The following is a 22,902-nucleotide window of genomic DNA, read 5'->3' as shown; positions in this document are numbered from 1 at the left end:
CCCACCCTCTTCTCTCTCTTAGATCTCCCTTTCTTCTCCCTCTCACTCTGCCGCCTCTAACTCACCGGCCTCCACCACTCACTGGCCACCGCACCCTTTTGTTCCATACTCCCAAATACATCCTCGTGTGGCCTTTCATCTTCTCTCTTCTCTCTCTACAACATAGACCCACTGACTGCACATCCATGCTCCTTCACCACTACCACTGTTGCTCCCGTCGCACCTGCGCCCCATCCTCCTTCATCTTGTTTCCCATCTCCGACAACACAAACCTCTTCTTCTCTGCAACATAGCCGCAACCATCCAGATATGCAACACAGCCTCTTCTTCTCTTCTTCCTCTCCACCACCGTTTAGATCTAAAACCCAGGAGATTGTTGTGGTTCACGGCAGCAATAGTGGCATATGGTGAGACGATGACGGTGGTCGATGGCAATGAGAGATAGACATAACGATGGAGAAAGAACGGTGACATCCAATTTAAAAATTCAATATTTTTTATTTTTTTGTTGGGCTGGCACTCTTTATGGAATATTTTATATATTTTTTGACATATGGAAGGGTGTGTGAGGGAGGTATGCCACGTGAGGGAGTGTGATGATAAACGGTGGTGGAGAGGAAGAAGAGAAGAAGAGGCTGTGTTGCATATCTGGATGGTTGCGGCTATGTTGCAGAGAAGAAGAGGTTTGTGTTGTCGGAGATGGGAAACAAGATGAAGGAGGATGGGGCGCAGGTGCGACGGGAGCAACAGTGGTAGTGGTGAAGGAGCATGGATGTGCAGTCAGTGGGTCTATGTTGTAGAGAGAGAAGAGAGAAGATGAAAGGCCACACGAGGATGTATTTGGGAGTATGGAACAAAAGGGTGCGGTGGCCGGTGAGTGGTGGAGGCCGGTGAGTTAGAGGCGGCAGAGTGAGAGGGAGAAGAAAGGGAGATCTAAGAGAGAGAAGAGGGTGGGAAAGAGAAAGTTGTGTGAAATTTCTAAAATACCCATGCCACATAAGAGGTGTATATGAAGGTGTACATGAAAGGGTGTGCATGAATCATTTCCCTTAAATAAGCGACGTGACACATTCTTAAATCAAATAAAACAATAGTTCACAATTCCAAAGATGAGATAATAAGAGTAGTCCCACATTTTCATTGTTATCGACATTCAACATGCAAGCTTCGCAAACCAACAAGTAAAATGAGTCCCACATCGATAGTTTAGTGTACAACACTGAGCAAGATCATCTATAAGATTACAATGAAGCATACATGTTCGTGTACAATGGGAGTAAGATCATCCTTTAAGTTTATGTGATTTTGAGACTTATTAATTAGTTTCTTTTTTCTTTCTCTTTTGGTTCACTTGATTTGAGCTATCAATTTGAACTGGATTGTTTGCGACTTTGAATTTAGTTGAATTCAAGTTCAAATGAACTCAAAAATATTTAAGATGAACATGAGTTAAGTTTCAAGTCGATTTAATTTTTATTGAGTTGAATTGAGCTTAACTAAGTTTGACTCATCTTGACAGATTTGTGGTCTCAGTTTAAGCATGATCTTTTTGAAAGTGAATTTACTTAAAGACATATTTCAATTTTTTTAGGAAATCAAATATTAATTACTCCTCTGTTTCAAAATACTTATCGTTTTTGAGAAAATTACACACATCAAAGAATCAAATAAATTTTGTTATTTTTGATGAAATTATGTATTTTTTCTATAGTACCCTTGATTATAATATCCTTGAAAGTGAAATAAGATAAAACAAAATTATTATCCAAAAACGATATGTATTGTATAATACTCGTCAACTTATTTAATCCCTTCATTCATAAATTCATCCAAAAATTCTAACACACGTATCTCCAACCCAAACCCCTTTTGTTCAACCATACCAGATTCATCAACGCCCAGATTCGTTCATCATCACCATCACTGCGTTTTGTTTTCCCTAACTGAAACAACAACAATGGTGATTCGATTAAAAAGCTATGTTCTTTGAAAATGTTACATTTTTGAACTCATTTGTTTGATATTTTGATTGAAAAACATTGATTCATATATTGGTGTAATCGTTTTGTCCCAGAAAGCATGGATTTGTCATTCCTCCATCCACTGCAGGTATTATTTCTCATTCCTCCTTTCAATTTCATGTTTATACCTTTCCCCTCAATTTTTATATATTTTTTTTTTAAGTTGATCAAGTCATAACAATTTTCACCATTACCCTATTTTCACCAAACTTGATTAAACTTCAATGCTCTCAAAACTAGGCTTCATAGATGTATTATTCAGACTTATTTTAAAACAAAATTAATCGATTACTTTGATTTATATCTATATTGTTGTTCATGAAAAATTGATTGTAAAATTAGATTTGAATTCGGAAAGAAACATGACGTAATGAATGTAAGTAATCATGTTTGCTGATAAGTACTTTTTTAGACCAACCACAACAATTTTAAATGTTAACGGTAACGACAAGGTAAGCATGTTTTAACGAAGATGGTTGAAAAATGGTAACAATGTAAATAGTTTATGACTTACAGGACTAATTTGTTACATACATTACTTAAAGGATCACAAGAGTTATTTGGCCATTATTATATTATTTAAAGAAAAATGTTTTAGGTTTTTTTCCTCCAATTTTGTAATTGCTTATTTTCTTGTTATGTTATATTGAAGAATTTAATTCCATTTATCTTGTTCCTTTTTCAAGGTTAATGTTTCGAGATAAAATGAAGAGAAGAAGTCGCTCTGAAAACGAAGAAAGTGAAGATAGACTAAGTGACTTACCCGACTGCATTCTTATTTACATTTTGTCATTTTTGAAAACCGAAAACGCCGTTCAAACTTGCATTTTGTCCACCAGATGGAAACATCTCTGGAAACGTATTCCTAAACTTTTGTTGCGTTCCTCAACTTTATTCTGTTTGGAGGACGAGAAATTTTTGACATTCGTGTCTAAGATTTTGACTCTTCGTGATAACTCAGCTGCACTGCATATTCTTGATTTTGAGTGTGATACTGATCACGAGTCTGAACTGGTCCCAAAAATTTTAAATTACGTTCGTTCCCATAATACCCAAATCCAACAATTAGGAATCTCTATTACTCGTGATAGTGATCTCCTTATGCCATGTGTGTCTTCATGTCTGGCTCTTACATCTCTGATGCTTTCGGTTTACCACATCCGTCATGTTGTTTATCCTGAGACAATAATATTTCCGAAATCTCTGAATTTGCCAGCGTTAACTAGCTTGGGTCTAGTTGGTTTTACCTTCTGCGGTGATGAAAATGGTTGTGCTGAGCCCTTTTCTGCCTTTACCAAGTTGAATAACTTGCTCATTAAGGATTGTATTATTAAGGATGCACAAATCCTCAGGATATCAAGTAAGACACTAGACAGTTTATCTATGAGTTATAATTTATTCGACTTCAACAAAATCGAGCTAGCTGCTCCGAATCTTTGTACCTTTACTTTTTGTGGTACTCTTGATCAGAAAATATATGCGAGTGGATTTTCTTCTGTTAAAGAAGTAAACAATGGTACTCCTGATCAGAAAATATATGGGAGTGGATTTTCTTCTGTTAAAGAAGTAAACATTGATGCAAAAATGTTTTCAGAATTCGACAAGTCTCCTATGATTCTATTATGCTGGCTGCTAGACCTTGCTAACTTAGAATCATTAACAGTCACTTCAAAAACTCTTCAGGTACCTTGGCATGATTTGCGGCTTTATTTTACATTCATCTCAAGTTTCTTTATTTTATTGCTAACTTTTTTTGTTTTGAAATCTACTGACTTGCATATCTGATCCTAATTCACCCTCATTACTTAATGCTTAGATTCTCTCCTTAGTTCCCAATTTATTGGAGGTTAAGCTTCCTTCTTTGAGTAACTTGAAGTCGATGGAAATAAAATTGGAGCCACTTGAAGATCACACAAAATTATTGTACTTAGTGAAAGAAGCCATGTTAAAGAAAGCTGCTGCCAAGTCACGCAAAGAAGCTTCCAAGCTACGAAAAGCATTTAAAGCGGGTTTGCGACCACCTTCCGTACCTGATGGAATAGTGGACTTCTTGCTTCAAAACTCACCGTCTGCCAAAGTTAACATCACATCAGATTATTAGCGCTCGATGAAGAGTTTATCTAACGTAATGTATGTTATTCTATATAGTTTATTTGTGATTTGTTTAGTCAAATGGCCATACATTGATGAGCAGAACTGTTGATTAATAATAGGTAGCAAAGTAAACTTCAAACCGTAAAGAAGGCCGTGATTTAGTGGCTTTTGTTTTCATATTGGGAGTTTTTGGGCTGCATGTTCTTTTTGTTTGCGAGTCATTCTGATCCAATTTTAAAACAAAGCGCAATAAAGGCACTATTGTTTTAGTTAATTTTGAGTTTCCTTTGTTGTAGTTGAGTGATATGCTTTTGATGCCTGCTACGTAGAGTCTATTTGGAAAACATATTATTAGATTGAGGTTGTTAACCACTCTATTTTGGAAATATCATCAATAGACGAACTTGTGTGCAAATATCAAGATGTTTTGGATTGTGATAGATACGAAAATTTCCTGTCAATGCATATGAAGATGACCTATAAAGACTTACTAGTTCAAACCCCTGTTTTTGAATTGTAATGTTGAATGTAATGAATTAGTTTAGGTCGTCTCTATGTGTAGTGGTTGCTTTCATCTCTAGAAAGCTTTGCGTTTATGTTCTGTAAGTAGTATAACATATAATTCGTGTTCATTCTTTTCAGGGCCATTTTTCTTTGCTGCATGAAATGGGTGAATTGATGACTAGACATCTGCTGTTTATGGTTGAAATGTTTGATAGCTGTGACTACTCAGCCATTGACCGAGATAAGAAATGTTTGTCTAAGTTTGTTTAGTTAGTCAGGTTCAAGCATCCATCAAGCAGGAGCAACTTCTTTGTCTAATGTTTTCAGTCTGAATAGCAACTTGTTTGGGATACCATCCATTGAGTAAACTTAGGCACAACTACTGATACTGAAGTAATTACATGATCACATTTTTTTTGGATGCTCAGAGGTATGAAACAATTTAAAGCACTACTAGTCTTCCCTTCACAAATCAAAAAGGACCGAAAATATTTACAAGTGACAACAGTTATGAGAAGTTTTCACCTATTGAATGAGGTTAAATATTTTATCAGTCTTGCTTTTTTTTTTTTTTTGAACAAGCATGGCTTTGGTTTCTTTATAATAAATATGGAGAACTAATTTTATTCCTTGTTTGTGTTATCCCTTCAAGCTTCAAGTGGATATTAAAGAACAAATGATTAACGCAAGGAAAACAATGACATTCAACAGCTTTTATTTATTTTTTCTCTAATTTTCCTTCATTTATAAATTTAAAAGTAAAATCAATGAACACATTTTTTTCTCCTTTTGAATAACAATTGTTAGTAATAACTAATAAGTTTGTTAGATTTATTTTACCCATTCGTTCAAGTTTAAACCCAATATCTATAATCTCTCTTTGCTTAACTCAAACCAGTTGAACTATCTAACCCCAAATAATTAATAAATTAAAATTGAAATGAGTCGGACCGACCCATCACTTGGGTTGGGTCGGGTACATGAATGTGTATACTATATTTTTTTGAAGGAATTAATGTGTATACTACTACTCCCCCTGTCTCAAATCGTATGACGTTTTAAATATTTACCACATATTAAGAAATATAATTAATTTTGTGTGGGAAAGAAATATTATAAGTTGTTTTACAAAATTATCCTTAATAAATGGTACGAGAAAGATAAATTAAAGAATTGAAAAAAAAAAGTAATAAATAGTTAAGAATATAATAGAAAAAGTAATATTAATGTTTCGTATTGTAAAGCGATATATAATTTGAGATGATTTTTTTTTCTTCGTATAATTTGGGACGAAGGGAGTATTGTGTTTGTGTAGTCTAATTTTAAATCAATCAATAAATTTGACCATTTGAGAGCTCTAATTCGCTCTATCTTTGGGGCACTAAAGAGATTAACTCTTTCTTAAATCTTAATTCTACAAATAATTTTATTTTCTTCATATAAATATAAAATACCACGATATTGCAAACACACAAAAGGAACTAACCACCGCAGATGTCACAGACTCACAGCTCAACAACGAGGTATTTCTCATTCCTCCATTCAATTTCATGTTTATACCTTTTCTCTAAATTAACAAATTAATCATTTTTTACGTTTTTATTTTTATTTTTATTTTTTATTATTACCCTCTTAGAACTAGGGTTCACATGTGCATATTCAAGCTTATTTTGAAACGAAATTGATCAGATTTATACTGTTTATATGATTGCAAGTAAGTAATCATGTTTGGTGTTTCTGTCAAAAAAAAAAAATCATGTTTGGTGTTATATAAACATTTTTTGGACCGGTCACATCAATTTTAAATGGTAACGGCAACGATAAGGTAATCATGTTTTAACGAAGTTGAATGAAAATGGTAACAATGTAAATAGTTTATGACTTACTCGAAGGACTAATTTGCAAAAAGAAAAGAATTAAAAGACTAATTTGTTACAAACATCCATCTTACTTAAAGGACCACATGAGTTATTCAAAGAAAACTGTTCTAGGTTTTCTTTCCCCAGTTTTATAATTGCTCATTTTCTTGTTATGTTATATTGAATGTAATTCCATATATCTATCTTGTTCCTTTTTTTAGCTTAATGATTCGAGAAAAGATGAAGAGAAGAAGTCACTCCGAAAACGAAGAAAGTGAAGACAGACTAAGTGACTTACCCGACTGCCTTCTTGTTTACATTTTGTCATTTTTGAGAATCGAATACGCTGTTCGAACTTGCATTTTGTCCACCAGATGGAAACATCTTTGGAAACGTATTCCAGAACTTTTTTTGCATTCCTCAACTTTATTCCGTGGAAAAGAAAAGCAATTTTTCACATTCGTGTCTAAGATTTTGACTCTTCGTGATAACTCAGCTGCATTGCACATTCTTGATTTTGAGTGCGATAGCGATTACGAGTCTGAACTGGTCCAAAAAATTTTAAATTACGCGTGTTCCCATAATACACAAATCCAACAATTAGGAATCTCTATTTCTCATGATAGTGATCTCCTTATGCCATGTGTGTCCTCATGTCAGGCTCTTACATCTCTGACGCTTTCGATTTACAATGGTTGCATTTTTCCTGATACATTTCCGAAATATCTGAATATGCCAGCGTTAACCAGCTTGGATCTAACTGGTTTCACCTTCTGCGGTGATGAAAACCGTTGTGCTGAGCCCTTTTCAGCCTTTACCAAGTTGAATAGCTTGATCATTAGTCGTTGTATGGTTAAGGATGCACAAATCCTCCGGATATCAAGTGAGACACTAGACAATTTATATTTGTATAAGAATTTATTCAACTTTGACAAAATCGAGCTAGCTGCTCCGAGTCTCTGCACCTTTACTTTTTATGGTACTCCTAAACAGAAAATATGTGGGAGTGGATTTTCTTCCGTTAAAGAAGTAAACATTGATGCACATATGTTTTCAAAAGTAGACAAGTCTCCTATGATTCTATTCAGCTGGCTGCTAGACCTTGCTAACATAGAATCATTAACAGTCTCTTCAAGTACTCTTCAGGTACTTTGGCATGATTTGAGGCTTTGTTTTACATTCATCTTAAGATTCTTTATTATTATTTTTTTAAATCCACTGACTTGCATAACTGATCCTAATTCACCCTCATTCCTTAATGCTTAGATTCTCTCCTTAGTTCCTGATTTATTGGAGGTTAAGCTTCCTTCTTTGTGTAACTTGAAGTCGGTGGAAATAAAATTGGAACGGCTTGGAATTCTCCCATCATTACTCCACTTCATGTATGAAGCCAATCAAGCCATGTTAAAGAAAGCTGCTGCAAAGTCACGCAAAGAAGCTTCCAAGTTACGAAAAGCATTTAAAGCGGGTTTAGAACCACCTTCCATACCTGATGGAATAGTGGACTTCTTGCTTCAAAACTCACCGTCAGCCAAAGTCAACATCACATCAGATTATTAGTGCTCGATGAAGAGTTTATCTAACGTAATGTTTGCTATTCTTTATAGTTGATCATGGATTATCTTAATTATTTGCTATATAGTTTATTTTAGATTTGTTTAGTCAAATGACCATACATTGATGAGCAGAACTGTTGATTAATAATAGGAAGCAAAGTAAACTTCAAACCGTAAAGAAGGCCGTGATTTAGTGGTTTTTGTTTTCATATTGGGAGTTTTTTGGCTGCATGTTCATTTTGTTTGCGAGTCATTCTGATCCAATTTAAAACGAAGCACAATAAAGGCACTATTGTTTTAGTTAATTTTGAGTTTCCTTTGTTGTAGTTGAGTGATATGCTTCTGATGCCTGCTACGTAGAGTCTATTTGGAAAACCTATTATTAGATTGAGGTTGTTAATCACTCATTCAAACATATTCATGCAGTCAATCAGTTTTTTTTTGGAAATATCATCAATAGACGAACTTGTGCGCAATATCCAGATGTTTTAGATTGCGAAAGATATGAAAATTTCATAATCCAGTGACATATTTTTCCTGTTTTTGAATTTTAATGTTGGATGTAATGAATTAGTTTCGTCCGTCTTTATGTGTAGTGGTTGCTTTCATTTCTGGAAAGTTTTGCGTTTATGTTCCATAAGTAGTATATCATATTAGTGTTCATTCTTTTCAGGGTCATTTTTCTTTGCTACATGAAATGGGTGAAGCTGCTGGTTACGGACTTATGGTTGAAATGGCACGTGGATCAACTCCGATTATTTGATAGCTGTGAGGAAGACGACATTATAACTTTTGCCCCAGCCATTGACAGAGATAAGAAATGTTTGTCTAAGTTTGTTTAGTTAGGTTCAAGTATCCATCAAGTAATAAGTAACTATTTGTTTGGTAAATTGTAATATTTTTAGAGCTGATACCATTCATTCAGTAAACTTAGGCACATCTACTAATATTGGTGATGCAGAATAATGAAGTTTTGTGATTTTGTTAAAAGCAAATGACTATTTCTGATGCAGACACTGTGTCATGAAGTCTAATGTCTCTATTTATAATGCATAAACCATGTCAAAAATATACGAAACTAAAGTTTAGTGGTTCTATTTGTGATGCATAAATCAACTGAAAATAGATTTGTGGATTGTTTGTAGGCTGCACATGAACCTATTTATCTGATTGGGGTTCATCTAGAGCTTCAATAAACATGTCAACATTCGTAAGTTTATTTACTAAAAAAACATGTGAAACGTTTTACTTGGTAATAAATTTTGCAATTTTAAAGAGCAAGTGTTTGTGGCTTGAGAGCTCTAACCTAAAAGAACTATTATAGATACAATAAAGTGCATGTTTGATATCACAATAGACTTGTTAGAATTTTTATAAAAAAAAGAAAAAAAAATAGATTTGTCACAATTACGACAAACCAATGTAACTATTAAACTGACGGAGAAGCATACTCGAAGAAATAAGGTGCTGATTATAATACAACAAAAACATGTGTTAAAATATCTAATTATATCGATTTCAAAATTATAATAGTTTAAGGATTGAATAAATTAAACATATTTTTAAAAGTAAAAAAAATTAAGATAAGAGCAAAACATATTATTTTTTTTATTAAATTAAAAGTATGTTAATAATTTTAAAATGAAAACCAATTTTTATATACAAATTTTTTACAAGCCAAAATTTATTCATAAAAAAGAAATCACAAAACTCTTAGGGGTGGCAAGCTTTTGTTTGGTTTGGACCATTCTCCACAAGTCATTTTTGTGTTTGTTGTCATGTATGTATCCTAAGTAAGTATTATTGATTAAAAAAAAAAAAAACTTCTAAAATCTTGAACAATTGTTTGTGAAGAGTATGTCTCTTTGGTGCTCTGGTCACCTTTAGATGGTTGTAACCAAACATATTATGGTTTAATGTGTTGTTTGCTGTCTTAAGTTTGATGTTTCAAAACTAAATACCAATTTGTTTATCACAAACATTTTCAACAATATGTTTTTGAATTAAAAAAAATGATTTTTTTTTTTTTTTTAACACAAGGTCCAAAATCTAAAAGGCTTTTTTGTGGCTTGACTTCTTTACTCAAACCTTGTGCACCAACCACTTGCGTTAGATCTGATGGGCGCACCTTTTTATATAAGTACTAAATTTTATCAAAATTTTTTTGGATACATGTATAAAACTTATTTATGTTTTTTAATATTATCCTAAACTCTTAATTAGCAATGTCAATAAACAATTTGTATAGAAATTATTCATATAGAAGATTCAGAAGCATCTTAGAATAACTTGGATCATACACACATGAAATGTGACAGACACATTGCATGATGCCATTGTAATATAGTCTTTGGAGTCTAAAAAACTATATGTAACAACCAATCCCTCTCTTCTCTATTTTTAGCTTGTGTTTTAAAACATTCTCTCTCTCTCTCTCTCTCTCTCTCATTATCAAATATTAGATATAGAAAATAAAGAATAGAGAGAGAAACAGAAAATGAAATAGAAATAGGCTCAAATTCAATGAATGAAGAATTTCTCCTTGTATTTTTGTGATGTAAGAATCAAAGAAGAATTGTTTCAAAGAATAACAGAAAGAAGGGTCATTCACAATATCAATGCCTTCCTTAGACTCTCTTGATTCCTTCCTCTTTTCTCTCAGCTCAGAATTCTCTTCTCCTTTTGGATTTTTCATTCAAATTCAGGTAGGTTTTCCATTTCTGCATTACTCTCTCTTTTACATATTCAACTTTTTTTATTTTTTTTTATCACATGTTTCAACCCTATTTTTTTGCAATTCCATATGTAAAACTGAGACACACCAAACTGCCCTTTATATACGCACACAATGTATATATGTTATGTACACAAACATGCATATATGTATATGTGTGCGCGCGCATGCGTGTGTATATATACATATATATGTATGTATGTATGTATGTATGAAATTTATAACTTAGACGCGTTTTAGTGGTAAGAGTTTAAATCCTCTCGAGGACGGTTGTAAAAAAGCTATTAGTGCCACTTTAATTAATGCCGAGGTGGTTCTTTTTAGTAAGCTCATTTTTGTTGGTATATCAAGTGCGAATAAGAGTTTCACATTGGATGGAAAAATGGAAGTTGAACAATATACAGTGAAATGATTTATATATCTAATGTATTAACATATTAGGTTACGATGCGATGTCTAATTCCATTTGTGTAGTTGCTCAAAACTTAATGTGTTTGTCCCCATAATCTGAATTTTATGTTCAATGTGCAGGGATGTATCATTTGCTTAGTCTTAGCTTTTGGGTGGGCTTCAGCTGCATGTGTCAGGTACTCATTGATTATGAAGCACTGACACAGACACAAATACATACACCATACACGACACTAGACACCATAATAGTTTAAGAAGACAAAAGTGATTGGATGTAACCACATATGTCGACATTAAACACCGACACATGACGGACATTCCCTAAATCCGAGGTGTTGGTGTTACATAGCGCATTAATATCAAACAAAGTAAAGAAACTCTTATTTGTTGTGTCCATAACATATTTGCATCATTTTAATGTTACAGGAAAAGAGAGATAAGAAGAATAAGGAGGAGTATACAGAATGGAAATAGCTTTGCTTTTATATGTCATGATATCAATGAACTTGAGCATTGCAATCAGGTCAATTTGCCAAAAGTAACAGTAATTATGCCTCTAAAGGGGTTTGGTGAACACAATCTCCATAATTGGAGGACTCAGGTATAGGACACACACCACTATAACATTAAATATTGTATGAATTCTTCAGCAAAAATATCAGAAAAAAACATAACAATGTTTGATTTTTTATGCAGTTAACATCTCTATATGGTGGTCCTCTAGAATTTATTTTAGTTGTAGAAAGTACAGAAGATCCTGCTTACCATTCTGTATCAAGATTACTATCAGAATTTGAGGTGCAAGTGAAATTCATATTGAAGCTTGATTTCCTTTTAATCACTCTACTTCAGTTTTGGAATTGTCATAAAGTAATAATCTTTTATATATGCAGGGTTCTGTAGAGGCTAGGGTAATTGTAGCTGGTTTGTCAACAACTTGTAGTCAAAAAATTCACAATCAATTGGTACACTTTTTTCTTGCATATATTTTTGCTATTATTTTCAAACACAATTTAAGGCCATACTATATATGAAACCTGGTTTTTTCATGCTTATATGTAATTGAAGTTAATTTCATACCGATGTTCAAATCATGAAACCTGGTTTTTTCATGCTTATATGTAATTGAAGTTTTTTCATGCTTATATGTAATTTAAGGCCATACTATATATGAAACCTGGTTTTTTCACTTGTTAAGCAAAGATATCTATGAAGGACCTACTGTTACTTGATGCGCAAGTATTTTCATTACTGTTGATTAATTGCTTTGTCTTTTCTTGTTGCATTGTACCAACTATTTTAGTCTTACAATAGTATTGGCAATTGAGCAGGTTGGAGTGGAGACCATGGATAAAGACAGCAAATATGTATTGTTTTTAGATGATGATGTGAGCCTACATCCTGGATCAATAGGTGCACTCGCTCGTGAGATGGAAAGAAATCCTGAGGTATGCCTTAAAAATTTGAAATTCAGATCAGCTGTAATCAGTTACTCCGCACAGTCAGCATTTTGGTGGCCATTGGATTGAAATCAGACGATCCCTCCAAAGATCACTGATATGCTAACTGCATGAATGCATTATATTGCGAGCGGAGACAATCCGAATTTGAAAATATGTGTAGAATTTATTTGAAATATTTATGGTTATTTGATTACACTATTAAACTTTTTCTATGCTCAACAGATATTTATACAAACTGGATATCCTCTTGATTTACCATCTGGAAGTTTAGGGAGTTACTGCATCTATGAATACCATATGGTACACACCTACCTCTAGATATGTCTCTCTAATGATCATGGTTATCAGTGTTTATGATACGGCCGATCCATATCTCGAATGCATACTAAATTGAACCTAATCAATACGAATCTCTAGTGCGTATCAATTTGGACATGAAACTTATCTTGAATCTCAAGTCATTATGGTGAATTCCAATTCATTATTGACAGTGTCTTACGATTCATATTTAGATTCGGTAAAAAGTCATCTGATTCACGATTTCAATCTCGATTTGATAACCAAGATCTTGATGGCTACTATAAATTATACTTATTCAACTCATTTGTTCATATCTGATGATATTTTTTTTGTTCCACAGCCTTGTTCAATAGGATTTGCCACTGGTGGAAAAACCTTCTTTTTGTGGGGAGGTTGCATGATGGCAAGTAGCTTCTACCTTTTTTCTTTTTCTTTGGTGTATAAAAATACTTGCATTCTAACTGTTCATTTTTTTCTAAAGATGCATGCTGAAGACTTTAGGCAAGATAATTGTGGTGTAGTCTCAGAACTTCAAAATGGTGGATATTCTGATGATATGACTCTTGCAGCCATAGCTGGTGAGTAATCAATACTATTAAAACTGTTATATTAACACTTTGTGAGCATCATATAACAACCATATCAGCATTTCTCATTGAAAATAACGAGTGTTCAAATAGAAAGATACTGCGATCACTCTACAACCGGAGACTTTGGCAAAATTGGCCAAGCTCTGCGATCAAATATGTGTGTACTTTATTTGCGTTTTTTTTTTCGTATTTATTATATAGGTCTAGATTCATTTCTGTTTATTATCCTTTACAGGAGCTCATAAAAAGCTAATTTCTTCTCCGCCAGTCGCTGTCTTTCCTCACCCGCTAGCAACTGATCTTAATTTTGGAAGGTTTATTGTAATAATCATTTACATGTAAACTAAAATTTCATTCTGCATTCTCTGTTAATTAGTTCAACATGTACAGGTACTGGAATTATTTGAGGAAACAAACATTTGTTTTGGAGTCGTACACAACGAAAGTTAACCGTGTAATGAACCGCGCACTATTCACCGTTCACTGTTATTTGTCGTGGGGATTTGTATTGCCATACATTATAGCGATAGTTCATGTTGCAGCGGCACTACAGTTTCACTATAAGGGTTACTCAGTCGAGGAAATGGCCTACACTTCTGGTGGTGAGAACACAACTTTTTCTTTTTAGGTAGGTTGTTAGTGTTTGATTCCTAATGTGAACAATTGGCAAGGTTCTGATTCTGAATGAGGAATACAGTTCCATTGTTAGTCTCTTATGCTTCTTTATATGCAAAAAAGAAAAAGCGTTTGCGGATATTGTTGGGTACGGTTTAGGAGTAATCTTGTAAATTAGACCGTAGTATTTAAACACACATTGTAATACGTAACTCTAAACTTGAACAACAGAAAATCATAGTATTCATTCTGTAAATGGAGACGTAGACACAATTGGCCGAACTCAGTGATCAAAACTTGCGTATTCTTTATTTGTGTTTTTCGTATTTCCTTTCTTTTGAACCGGGATGTTGTGCTATCAGATACCTAAGATTCAGGAATAACATGCACTTATCTTGTTACCTACTCTATCCTAGGTTTTACAGTTTTCCTTCTCTCAGGGTTATCACTGGTGTATTTTCTAGCCATATGCACTCTTCTTGAGCTTCTTTCAATGTGGAACTTGACAAGAATAGAAGTTCAGCTTTGCAACATGTTGTCCCCAGAGGAACCTCCTCTTTCTATTGTTAACTATAACTGGTGCCTTGTAAGTATTTATTCAAGCTATCCATCCAATATAATAAGTGATTATCACGATAAACACTTACGAATACGCTATTTCTACCGCAAAAAATAAAATAAATTTTTTGTATAAGACATCTTAGAGAATATATGAAAATAAGCTAAAAACAACTTATAAACATGTCATAAGTTGTTTTCATAAGTTCTCTTAAACAGACTCAAACTTATGACATTAGATAAGTTCAAATAAGCTAATCCAAATAGACTCTCAATATGAAATAGAGAAATTGATGCATGCATTTGTGTGAATATATGTTGGACAAATATCATAATATGTGAAATATGAATTTGTGTGAATATATGCCAAGATATGAAAAATACACATTTACTAGTTGGTAAGCTAAGTGATTATTTTCTTTAATTTTTTCTTGAGCAGGTATTCATTGCCATGTTGGTGGATAACTTTCTATACCCTATATCTGCAATTCGTTCTCATTTCTCTCAATCTATTAATTGGTCTGGTATTAGATACCATTTGAAAAATGGGAAAATCTGCAAGGTAAGTTGGTCAAGGTTTAATAAACATTATGAGAATGTTTGAATATACACCTTAATTAAACGCTTATCGACAAGTCTTTCTCATATAAGAACTTATGTATAAGTATTTTCTACAATCGAAGAGAGAATGTAGGTAAACTCTACATAAGTTGAAATCAACTTATAACAATAAACTATTTGGCAGAACTTAAGATAACAAGTTCAAAATAGCTCATGTTATTAGGACATCATAAGTTATTCATGCAACTTTGCAATCCTTTTTCTCATCTAGAGTTTTTTGTTTTGTATTTCTTCAGATAGATAGGACTCAACCAAACAAGGATATGGCTCCAGTTTTCACAGACTTGGCTGGAAAACTTTTACATGGAAGAAAAGGGTTTCCTTCAAAAGGACCACTCCTCAGTTCATTGTCCAAGAAATACACGGAATGGCGTCAACCCAAGAGATCTGAATAACTACAAAAAAATGGCTTCATTTAGCGAAACAAAATCGTTTTTGGAATACAAAGGCTTAAGTGAGTTGGGTTTCGAAGGCTAGTCAGGGCCAGGACCAAGGCAGACCTCAAGGAGCATACAATATCTGTCTAGTGTAACTCCTATCTCCCACATGGTTGATCGATTCTTTAGTTAGGTAGAATCCTAGTTGCATATTTTTTTGTTATTAAATTTCAATATATATGGTGATTCATCTTGTAGAAAATTTTGTAATTGTAACAACTCAGTTCTGTAATTCATGTATAACAATCAAGAACCACTAAATGTACATACAGATACAGTCAATGATTCACATTCAATTGTATGATTCCATTTTTCTGTTACACATAAGCTTCTTGTATGGCTTTTACCTAAACAGTACATTTGTTAAGTTTAAACAATTACAAGACAAGACATGCTATTGCCTGGATAATCATATGTTCATAACAAAGTACCTGAGAATGACAAGATTACCCTCCAATTTCAAACAGTAACACCTGAACTACTGTCTAATGAAGATGAAAAATCAGATAAGGATCGCAAAAATGAGGGGCAAACAAGAAATATAATATTGGAATTGTCGAATCACAAATTTCTTGAACGTTACAAACCAGCCAATGCCGCCTAGAAACTGTGATCGTACAAATGAATCCCAAATATCTCTAGAGTTCCTTTGAGGCAAACATACTTTTGGACCGAAACATAAGTTTGCAATGGAAATCCAAGTGTAGTATTGGCTATTGCTCCAAGTCTCCAATGTAGAAGTCCTCAATCATGTCAAAGACCCGAGTTGCATGCTGTGGCCTGCAATGTAAGAGGCAGATGAGTTATTACAAAGGTATTATGGACTTAACGGCAAAAAAAGTACATACAGAGGACTAAATACAAATGAAGCGATCCAACATGAGATTAAGCTTTGTTAAAAAGAAGTTTCACATTATTGCCTTTTTTATATTGAAATATGATTAAAGTGTTTTATTATAAGTTATGTGCTAACTGCTACCTCTATTCCTTGTTCTGCAATATTAGTTAAAAGGTATTATTGACAAAACAGTAGTTAATGTTGGCATTGAACTTTGAAAACGACACACAAATGGGAAGAATTTTTTCAACAAAAGTGACGGTGAAAACGGTTCAAATTGTTTGTTAGAAAATAAAACTGATGAGTTATGACCATAAAAATTCACAAGATTGGCTGCATGTGAAAGATAAACATGATGAGGAAGAACACGTTCTTTTTTAAGACTGATACCTCGCCTGAAAGAGGTACTATGACGCTTATTTGTAGACATGAGGTCATATAGCATGATATTATTAATATATTATCAACCGAAAACCAATTTTTATGTGTGACCAGATAACTTCATTAGATTATTAGAAGAACATTATAAGATTTTCAAATAACAAGAAATTGTGATGAGCTTGGAAGACGATACTATAGTTATATTTAATTTTATATACACATCATTAAACACAACTATCTATTCATTCTGACCTAATGGCTTATGTTTGAGATAATTGATCTGACATACAAAATATGATCCTAACTTTTCAGGTATTTTTCAAAAGAATCTTTCACAACTTTGGAAACTTATACTTCTTTCCGAGTTCCCCGTAACATCAATATTTTATAAGAACAACGAGGGCATGCTTAATCCCGTTAATAAATACCCAAGAAGGAAGCATGAAATACTCCATTGGGAAAAATGAGAAAACATATTCAGTAAGAAAAATATAGGCTTAATTGCACTTTTCACCCCTATCTTTTGCCAATTGTGCGATTTTGCACCCCATGTTTTTAAACGAGCGATTTTGCACCCCATCTTTTTCCCCCTTTCTGATTTGGAGGCCCCCCATGTGTTTTAGTGATGATGTGTCTGATTTTGATGACGTGTCTTCATTTAATGTTTGCCACGTGTGTAAATGTAATTTTTAAAAAACAAAAAATTGATTTTGGAAATTAAAAGAAAATGCAGATCTTGTTAAAATAAAATTAAAATTAAATAAAATACAAACAAAAACCAATTAAAAAAATAAAATTAAAACAAAACCAATTAAAAAAACCTAATTATTTATTTTAATTTTTTTCCATTTGGATTTTATTCATAGATTTTTTTTAAACAAAAAATATCGATTACTGGTTCCATTCATGGTAGAGCTGTCAATTTTTTTCCCTTTTTTTTTTGGTCACCAAATTTTTTTCCCGTTTCTTTTAATTTCCAAAATCAATTTTTTGTTTTTTAAAAATTACATTTACACACGTGGCAAATATTAAATGAAGACACGTCATCAAAATCAGACACATCATCACTAAATTCATGGGGGGCCTCCAAATCAGAAAGGGGGAAAAAGATGGGGTGCAAAATCGCTCGTTTAAAAACATGGGGTGCAAAATCGCACAATTGGCAAAAGATAGGGGTGAAAAGTGCAATTAAGCCAAAAATATAACAACAGGTAAATTCAGAAATATTTCTTCATCACAAAAAAGGTACATAAGGAATGTATGCATACCCGAAAAATCCTTCAGTTGAATCATCTCCAGCATGTGCTAGAATGGCATCACCACCTGGATGCTCCTCCACATATGAGGTGACATCATATACCTACAGTGAGTTGAAACCCAAAAAAATGAAAGCTCTGGATCAATTACAAAGGAAAAAGTGAAAAATCATAGCATCAGGACTGCCTTATTTGAGCTTATCTACTAGCATACGTACTTGTATGATATGTCCATAAACTATTTACATCTTATTTCCATGATAGCTTATTAAAACAACTTATAACTTATACGAAAACAATTTGACTTTATTTAACCTTTGCTGTAGAAAATAGCTTACACATATGCACTTAAATGATAAGCGTTTATGCTATAAGCACTTAGTTAAACTGTTTATCCAAACAGGGCCTTAATGCTGAACAGAAGATTTGATATGGAAATACTATTTGGTTTTAAGCCAAAGGAATAGTACATTAAAAAGGCGCATAAAAGATCATACCTTGTTCTTGATGATTATCCAGCAATCTGTTCTCGTGTTATGCAACGTGACTTCAGTTTTACTATAGGATTTTGATGTCTGCAAGCAAAATACAGCAAAAAAATATGATACAAATTGGATAAATTTTTTATAGCATGACTAAAAAGCACACAAATCAAGGTTTAGACACATTTTCCTATGTAAAATTTTCCTTTAGGCAAAAGATAACACAACATATTATGTTCTCAAATATTTAAGCCCAGCTCACACATATTTACTTCTGGTCCAATAAACCATTTCACAATTGCTAGTTCTGTGAAATGAAGCTAATGGCAAGTGAATTTTCATGTTACCGAACTATCTTAAGGCTTGTATAATCATTGTTTAAAAAACCGAATCAGACATCGAACTGGTGAGACATCTCGTCATGGTTCAACTATAATCATTGTTTAAAAAACCGAGTCGAGACGGAAACTGCAATCGAACTACCAAAATAACAGGACCGTAGTAAAGGCCAGTTTAAGGCTCAACTGTCAGTTTGGTTTTAAAACACCATGTACAAGACTTGAAAAGTGTGAGTGACAGTTTTCCTTCTAAATACTAAGGAGGTCCTATCTAACATCAGGCGAGTGTAAGCTAAAAAAGATGGTCGTTCCACTTCCACTCAATAAGCGAGGATCTGCAGAATAGCAGCCCCAGAATTACTTCTCACTAGCACCCCTAAATTTCAAAATGGTAAACTCTAATCCTTACTCATTCAATCTCATCATTATGATAGATCTGATTTAAAGGCCTCCTATAAGTTACGCCTTTGCTTTTAAGAGTGTGCTCAACGCAAACAAGAAACAAGTATGAAAAATATCATACCATGTCAAAAAGGAGAATCTACCAAGATAATCATTAACACTCCCTTTTTAACACGCTCTCTATTGTTGGGTTGAAATCTCATCTTAGCCTCTAGAAAGCACAAATATAACGTGACACACATTCAACACAATATGGTACAGAATATATACAACAATTTTTTTAGAATTTTTAGAATCCAACACCTATTTAGTCCAAAAAATTGTAGTTATCAGTGAATTTGGTTCCTGAAATTAATAAAATTTCAAAATAATTTCTGTGACAAACTTTGGTCACATTAGTCCTTCTGTATTAATTTTATAGTCAAAATTGATCAACTAAAACAGACTAATATGATCAAAGATTTTCAATTTAACAGACCATTTTAGAATTTCATTAATTTGTGGGACCGAACGGCACGGCACCTACGATTCTGGGAATACATTGGTGATCCACTAATTTACAAAAAACTAATACAAAACCACAAATGAGTTAGTTTCACCTAGATCCAAAATGTAGTTCTATAAATTATACCATTCCTTGGTAAAACAAAAGTAGTAACACAAATAGAAAATCACACTATTCAACTTAATGGTTCTATGATCAATGAAATAGTAGACCTACCAGCAAAATAAAACATTAAAAATAAGGACAGAAAAAGATCTCAGCTATCGGTTGAATAAGACTTTGTTTGGATAAACAATTTATTTTGCATCTTAAAGCATAAGTGCTTATCATATAAGCGCTAAATAAGCTATTTATATAACAGAAGATTAAATAAAGTCAAACTGTTTTTGTATAATATATAAGCAGTTTTTATAAGTTATCCTAAAAAAACTTATAAAAATAAGCTAAAAATAGGATCCACTTTATATTGCAATCCTAACTAAACTAACACATTTTAACTGTATAATTTGAAACTAATACTAACCAACATTTAACTACTTTTAACAAACTCTAACAATATCTATCAATTCACTAATTATATCAAACAAGCGTCGCAAGTGCTTATACCAGTAGTAAAACTTAAACGAGCTTAGTTAATATGCTCTGTCAGTGGATGCATGTGTAAAGTAATTATACACTGACAGAGTATATTAATTAAATTCAACTTAAATTAGTCAATCCAAACAGACCCTAATACCTTATCAGTGTTTGAGCTGGAACCAGTTTTTCCCTTTTGTCCTGAGAATGATGCAAACAAATCACATCACATAAGCATAAACACATGAACATTCAAATGTTAAAATCTTAACATAAATCAAAATATTATTATAATAATATAATGATAAGAATGTGACAAAAAAAGGGTACTAACCAGATTTGTGAAGTTTTGGGTTGAAAAGAAGAAAAGCAATGAAAATACCAAGAAGCAATGCAAGTGCAATTAGCAATACCATTTTAGTAAAGTTTGAAACTTTAATGCTTAATTCAATCTGAAACACAGAAAAAAATTAAAGGGTATCCAAATTCAATCATATTCGTAATAACAAGTAACAATTATAGAGAGAGAATCAAGTTTTTTTTTTTTTTTTTTTTTTTTTTTTTTTTTTTTTTTTTTCACTTACCAGTGATCAATGATGTTAGGAACATGAAAAAGAAGAAACAAAACAACGTTTGAAAATGTCAGGATTTATTCATCAGTGGTGAATGAGTTGTTGTGAGTCAAAACAAGTAAGAACACGACACAATCATGCGACAATGGGAGTTGTGTTGTTGTTGGGCTCAAGTGGGCCTGGCTTGAACAGTTTGATAGTTGCTCTTTTGACCCCCTATTTGCTTTTTGTTCGAAAAAACAATGTTCGAGAGTTATCTTCTGAAACCTTAAAAAAAATGTTGTATAGAAACGAGCATTTGTGGGGGACAAAAGATGAATGATCGAAATGTTCTTGGTCTTCATGCCCAACTTTGAATTTGGCTTAAAGCGTCTCGAATTTACAAAGATCTCGTAAGCATAAATTATTGGTAAAGGAAACTGTTATATGGGTCTCTAGGTTGTTCAACCTTGAAAAAAAGTCGATCGGAAGATAAAATGAATTAGCATCAATCCATGTTTTATGATAACTTTTGAATAAATTTCTCTATCACGTTCATATTTTGTTCTTACTCTCTCCCTTCCTTTTTTTTCTCTACTATTTTTGACCAATAAGAAAAGAGAAAAAATAGTTGTCTAAAAAATTGTCACTAAATAGTTGTGCAAATATCATTATTCATTTCAAAAGGTTTGTACCATCGAAAGGTACATTGCGATAAATTGAAGGGATTTTGAACAGGCTACGAGGTCCATATAGCAATTTTCATTGGTAATTGCTTCATAGGCCCTTGAGTTGCTAAATCGACTGGAACATATCTTCCGAATCAACATCTATCTTTTGATAAGCATTTTCACCGAAATTTGAGCAATGCATGGGAACTATGACGCAATTACAATATTATTAAGGATGATTTAGGATCTTGGAGTGTGCTCCTTTTTAAGGTTTTAAGTTTGATTCTCCTCAATACCAATTTAGATGGATTAATTTATCTTTTTTTTAAAAAAAAAAAAAAAAAAGGATTTAGGACCTGTTAGTTATACCTTCTTTTAAAAATGTTTCATCATTTTTTTATAATGTTTTTTAAAAGTGAAAGTTTAAATGAGAATTTGTTTTTTTTTTTTTTTGGTGGCCGAGGTTTGAACCCCGGACCTTGCATATATTATGCATTGTCCTTATCAACTGAGCTAAGATCACGAAGACAAATCAGAATTTTGTTTAGTCATCTGAAATATGTCATCATTTTTATGCGATTTTGTTTCGGATAATAAATAAATGCTTAAAACGAGAAACAATTTTGAGTAGTTTCTTCCATAAAAATTATTTTTTGAGAAATATCTAAAAATAATTTTCTTATGTTAAATCTCTAACAATAAATATTTAAATTATTGAATATCAAAACACTCTTTTAATTTTTAACAAATGAGTTCGAAAAAGTTTATGCAATTTTTAGTAAGTTTTCTTTTAAACAAAGTAAAGTAATTTTTTTTTTTTATTCTATAACAAGCAGACCCTTAAAGTATGTTTTTTTTTACCTTATCTGGGCATAATTTTAAAGTCAAAGACAATATTCATCTTATCTGATTCTCTTTCCCACCTCTGACTTTTGTTTAGAAAATTTTCAGTGCAGAATAAATGTATGTATATTTACATATTAAACTCATAGTAAAAGAATATGAGGACATTAGTGGAGGAAAGAATAATGCATTGTACAATTCTCTCTTTTTTTTTTTTTGAAGAGGGCATTGTACAATTCTCTAAACAGCAAATTCCATTTCCATTTCCAAATTCCACACAGAGCAACATAAATTAG

General features: G+C 32.7%; 3 protein-coding genes across 10 annotated transcripts; 2 read left to right on the top strand and 1 right to left on the bottom strand.

The window, feature by feature from the left end:
• Nucleotides 1-1,806: 1,806 nt before the first annotated feature.
• LOC25496968 (putative F-box/FBD/LRR-repeat protein At1g78760) lies at nucleotides 1,807-9,068 on the top strand. 8 transcript variants are annotated; one of them, XR_003013127.2, is made up of 7 exons: nucleotides 1,808-2,109; nucleotides 2,708-3,704; nucleotides 3,838-4,151; nucleotides 4,758-6,142; nucleotides 6,700-7,624; nucleotides 7,745-8,062; nucleotides 8,708-9,068. XR_003013127.2 is itself a non-coding variant. In XM_024785904.2 (4 exons), exons 2-3 carry the CDS (start codon nucleotides 2,712-2,714, stop codon nucleotides 4,120-4,122), a joined length of 1,278 nt encoding a protein of 425 aa, XP_024641672.1. In that variant the 5' UTR covers nucleotides 1,807-2,109; nucleotides 2,708-2,711; the 3' UTR covers nucleotides 4,123-4,146; nucleotides 8,708-9,068. The 8 variants fall into 8 exon arrangements, 3 of the variants coding, with proteins under 3 accessions (XP_024641672.1, XP_024641673.1, XP_013453173.2); XR_003013129.2 differs by having other exon boundaries at nucleotides 4,758-7,361; nucleotides 7,472-7,624; XR_003013128.2 differs by having other exon boundaries at nucleotides 4,758-5,156; nucleotides 8,708-9,046.
• A 1,418-nt stretch (nucleotides 9,069-10,486) lies between these two features.
• Nucleotides 10,487-15,929, top strand: LOC25496967 (uncharacterized). Its single transcript, XM_024785481.2, has 13 exons — nucleotides 10,487-10,739; nucleotides 11,300-11,355; nucleotides 11,606-11,780; nucleotides 11,876-11,977; nucleotides 12,073-12,144; nucleotides 12,511-12,627; nucleotides 12,865-12,942; nucleotides 13,283-13,520; nucleotides 13,768-13,846; nucleotides 13,923-14,134; nucleotides 14,588-14,733; nucleotides 15,145-15,267; nucleotides 15,563-15,929. The coding sequence occupies exons 1-13, from the start codon at nucleotides 10,653-10,655 to the stop codon at nucleotides 15,719-15,721; spliced, it is 1,644 nt and encodes a 547-aa protein (XP_024641249.1). The 5' UTR covers nucleotides 10,487-10,652; the 3' UTR covers nucleotides 15,722-15,929.
• A 61-nt stretch (nucleotides 15,930-15,990) lies between these two features.
• Nucleotides 15,991-21,282, bottom strand: LOC25496966 (cytochrome B5-like protein). Its single transcript, XM_013597717.3, has 6 exons — nucleotides 21,126-21,282; nucleotides 20,876-20,993; nucleotides 20,702-20,742; nucleotides 18,736-18,813; nucleotides 18,251-18,342; nucleotides 15,991-16,543 (listed from the first exon to the last, which is right to left on the bottom strand). The coding sequence occupies exons 2-6, from the start codon at nucleotides 20,955-20,957 to the stop codon at nucleotides 16,477-16,479; spliced, it is 360 nt and encodes a 119-aa protein (XP_013453171.1). The 5' UTR covers nucleotides 20,958-20,993; nucleotides 21,126-21,282; the 3' UTR covers nucleotides 15,991-16,476.
• Between the last annotated feature and the right edge of the window lie 1,620 nt (nucleotides 21,283-22,902).

This window comes from Medicago truncatula, chromosome 6 (assembly GCF_003473485.1).
Source record: "Medicago truncatula cultivar Jemalong A17 chromosome 6, MtrunA17r5.0-ANR, whole genome shotgun sequence".
Classification (NCBI taxonomy): Eukaryota; Viridiplantae; Streptophyta; class Magnoliopsida; order Fabales; family Fabaceae; genus Medicago; species Medicago truncatula.
Note: the sequence above shows the minus strand (reverse complement) of the source record. Positions and strands in the feature narration are given on the sequence as shown.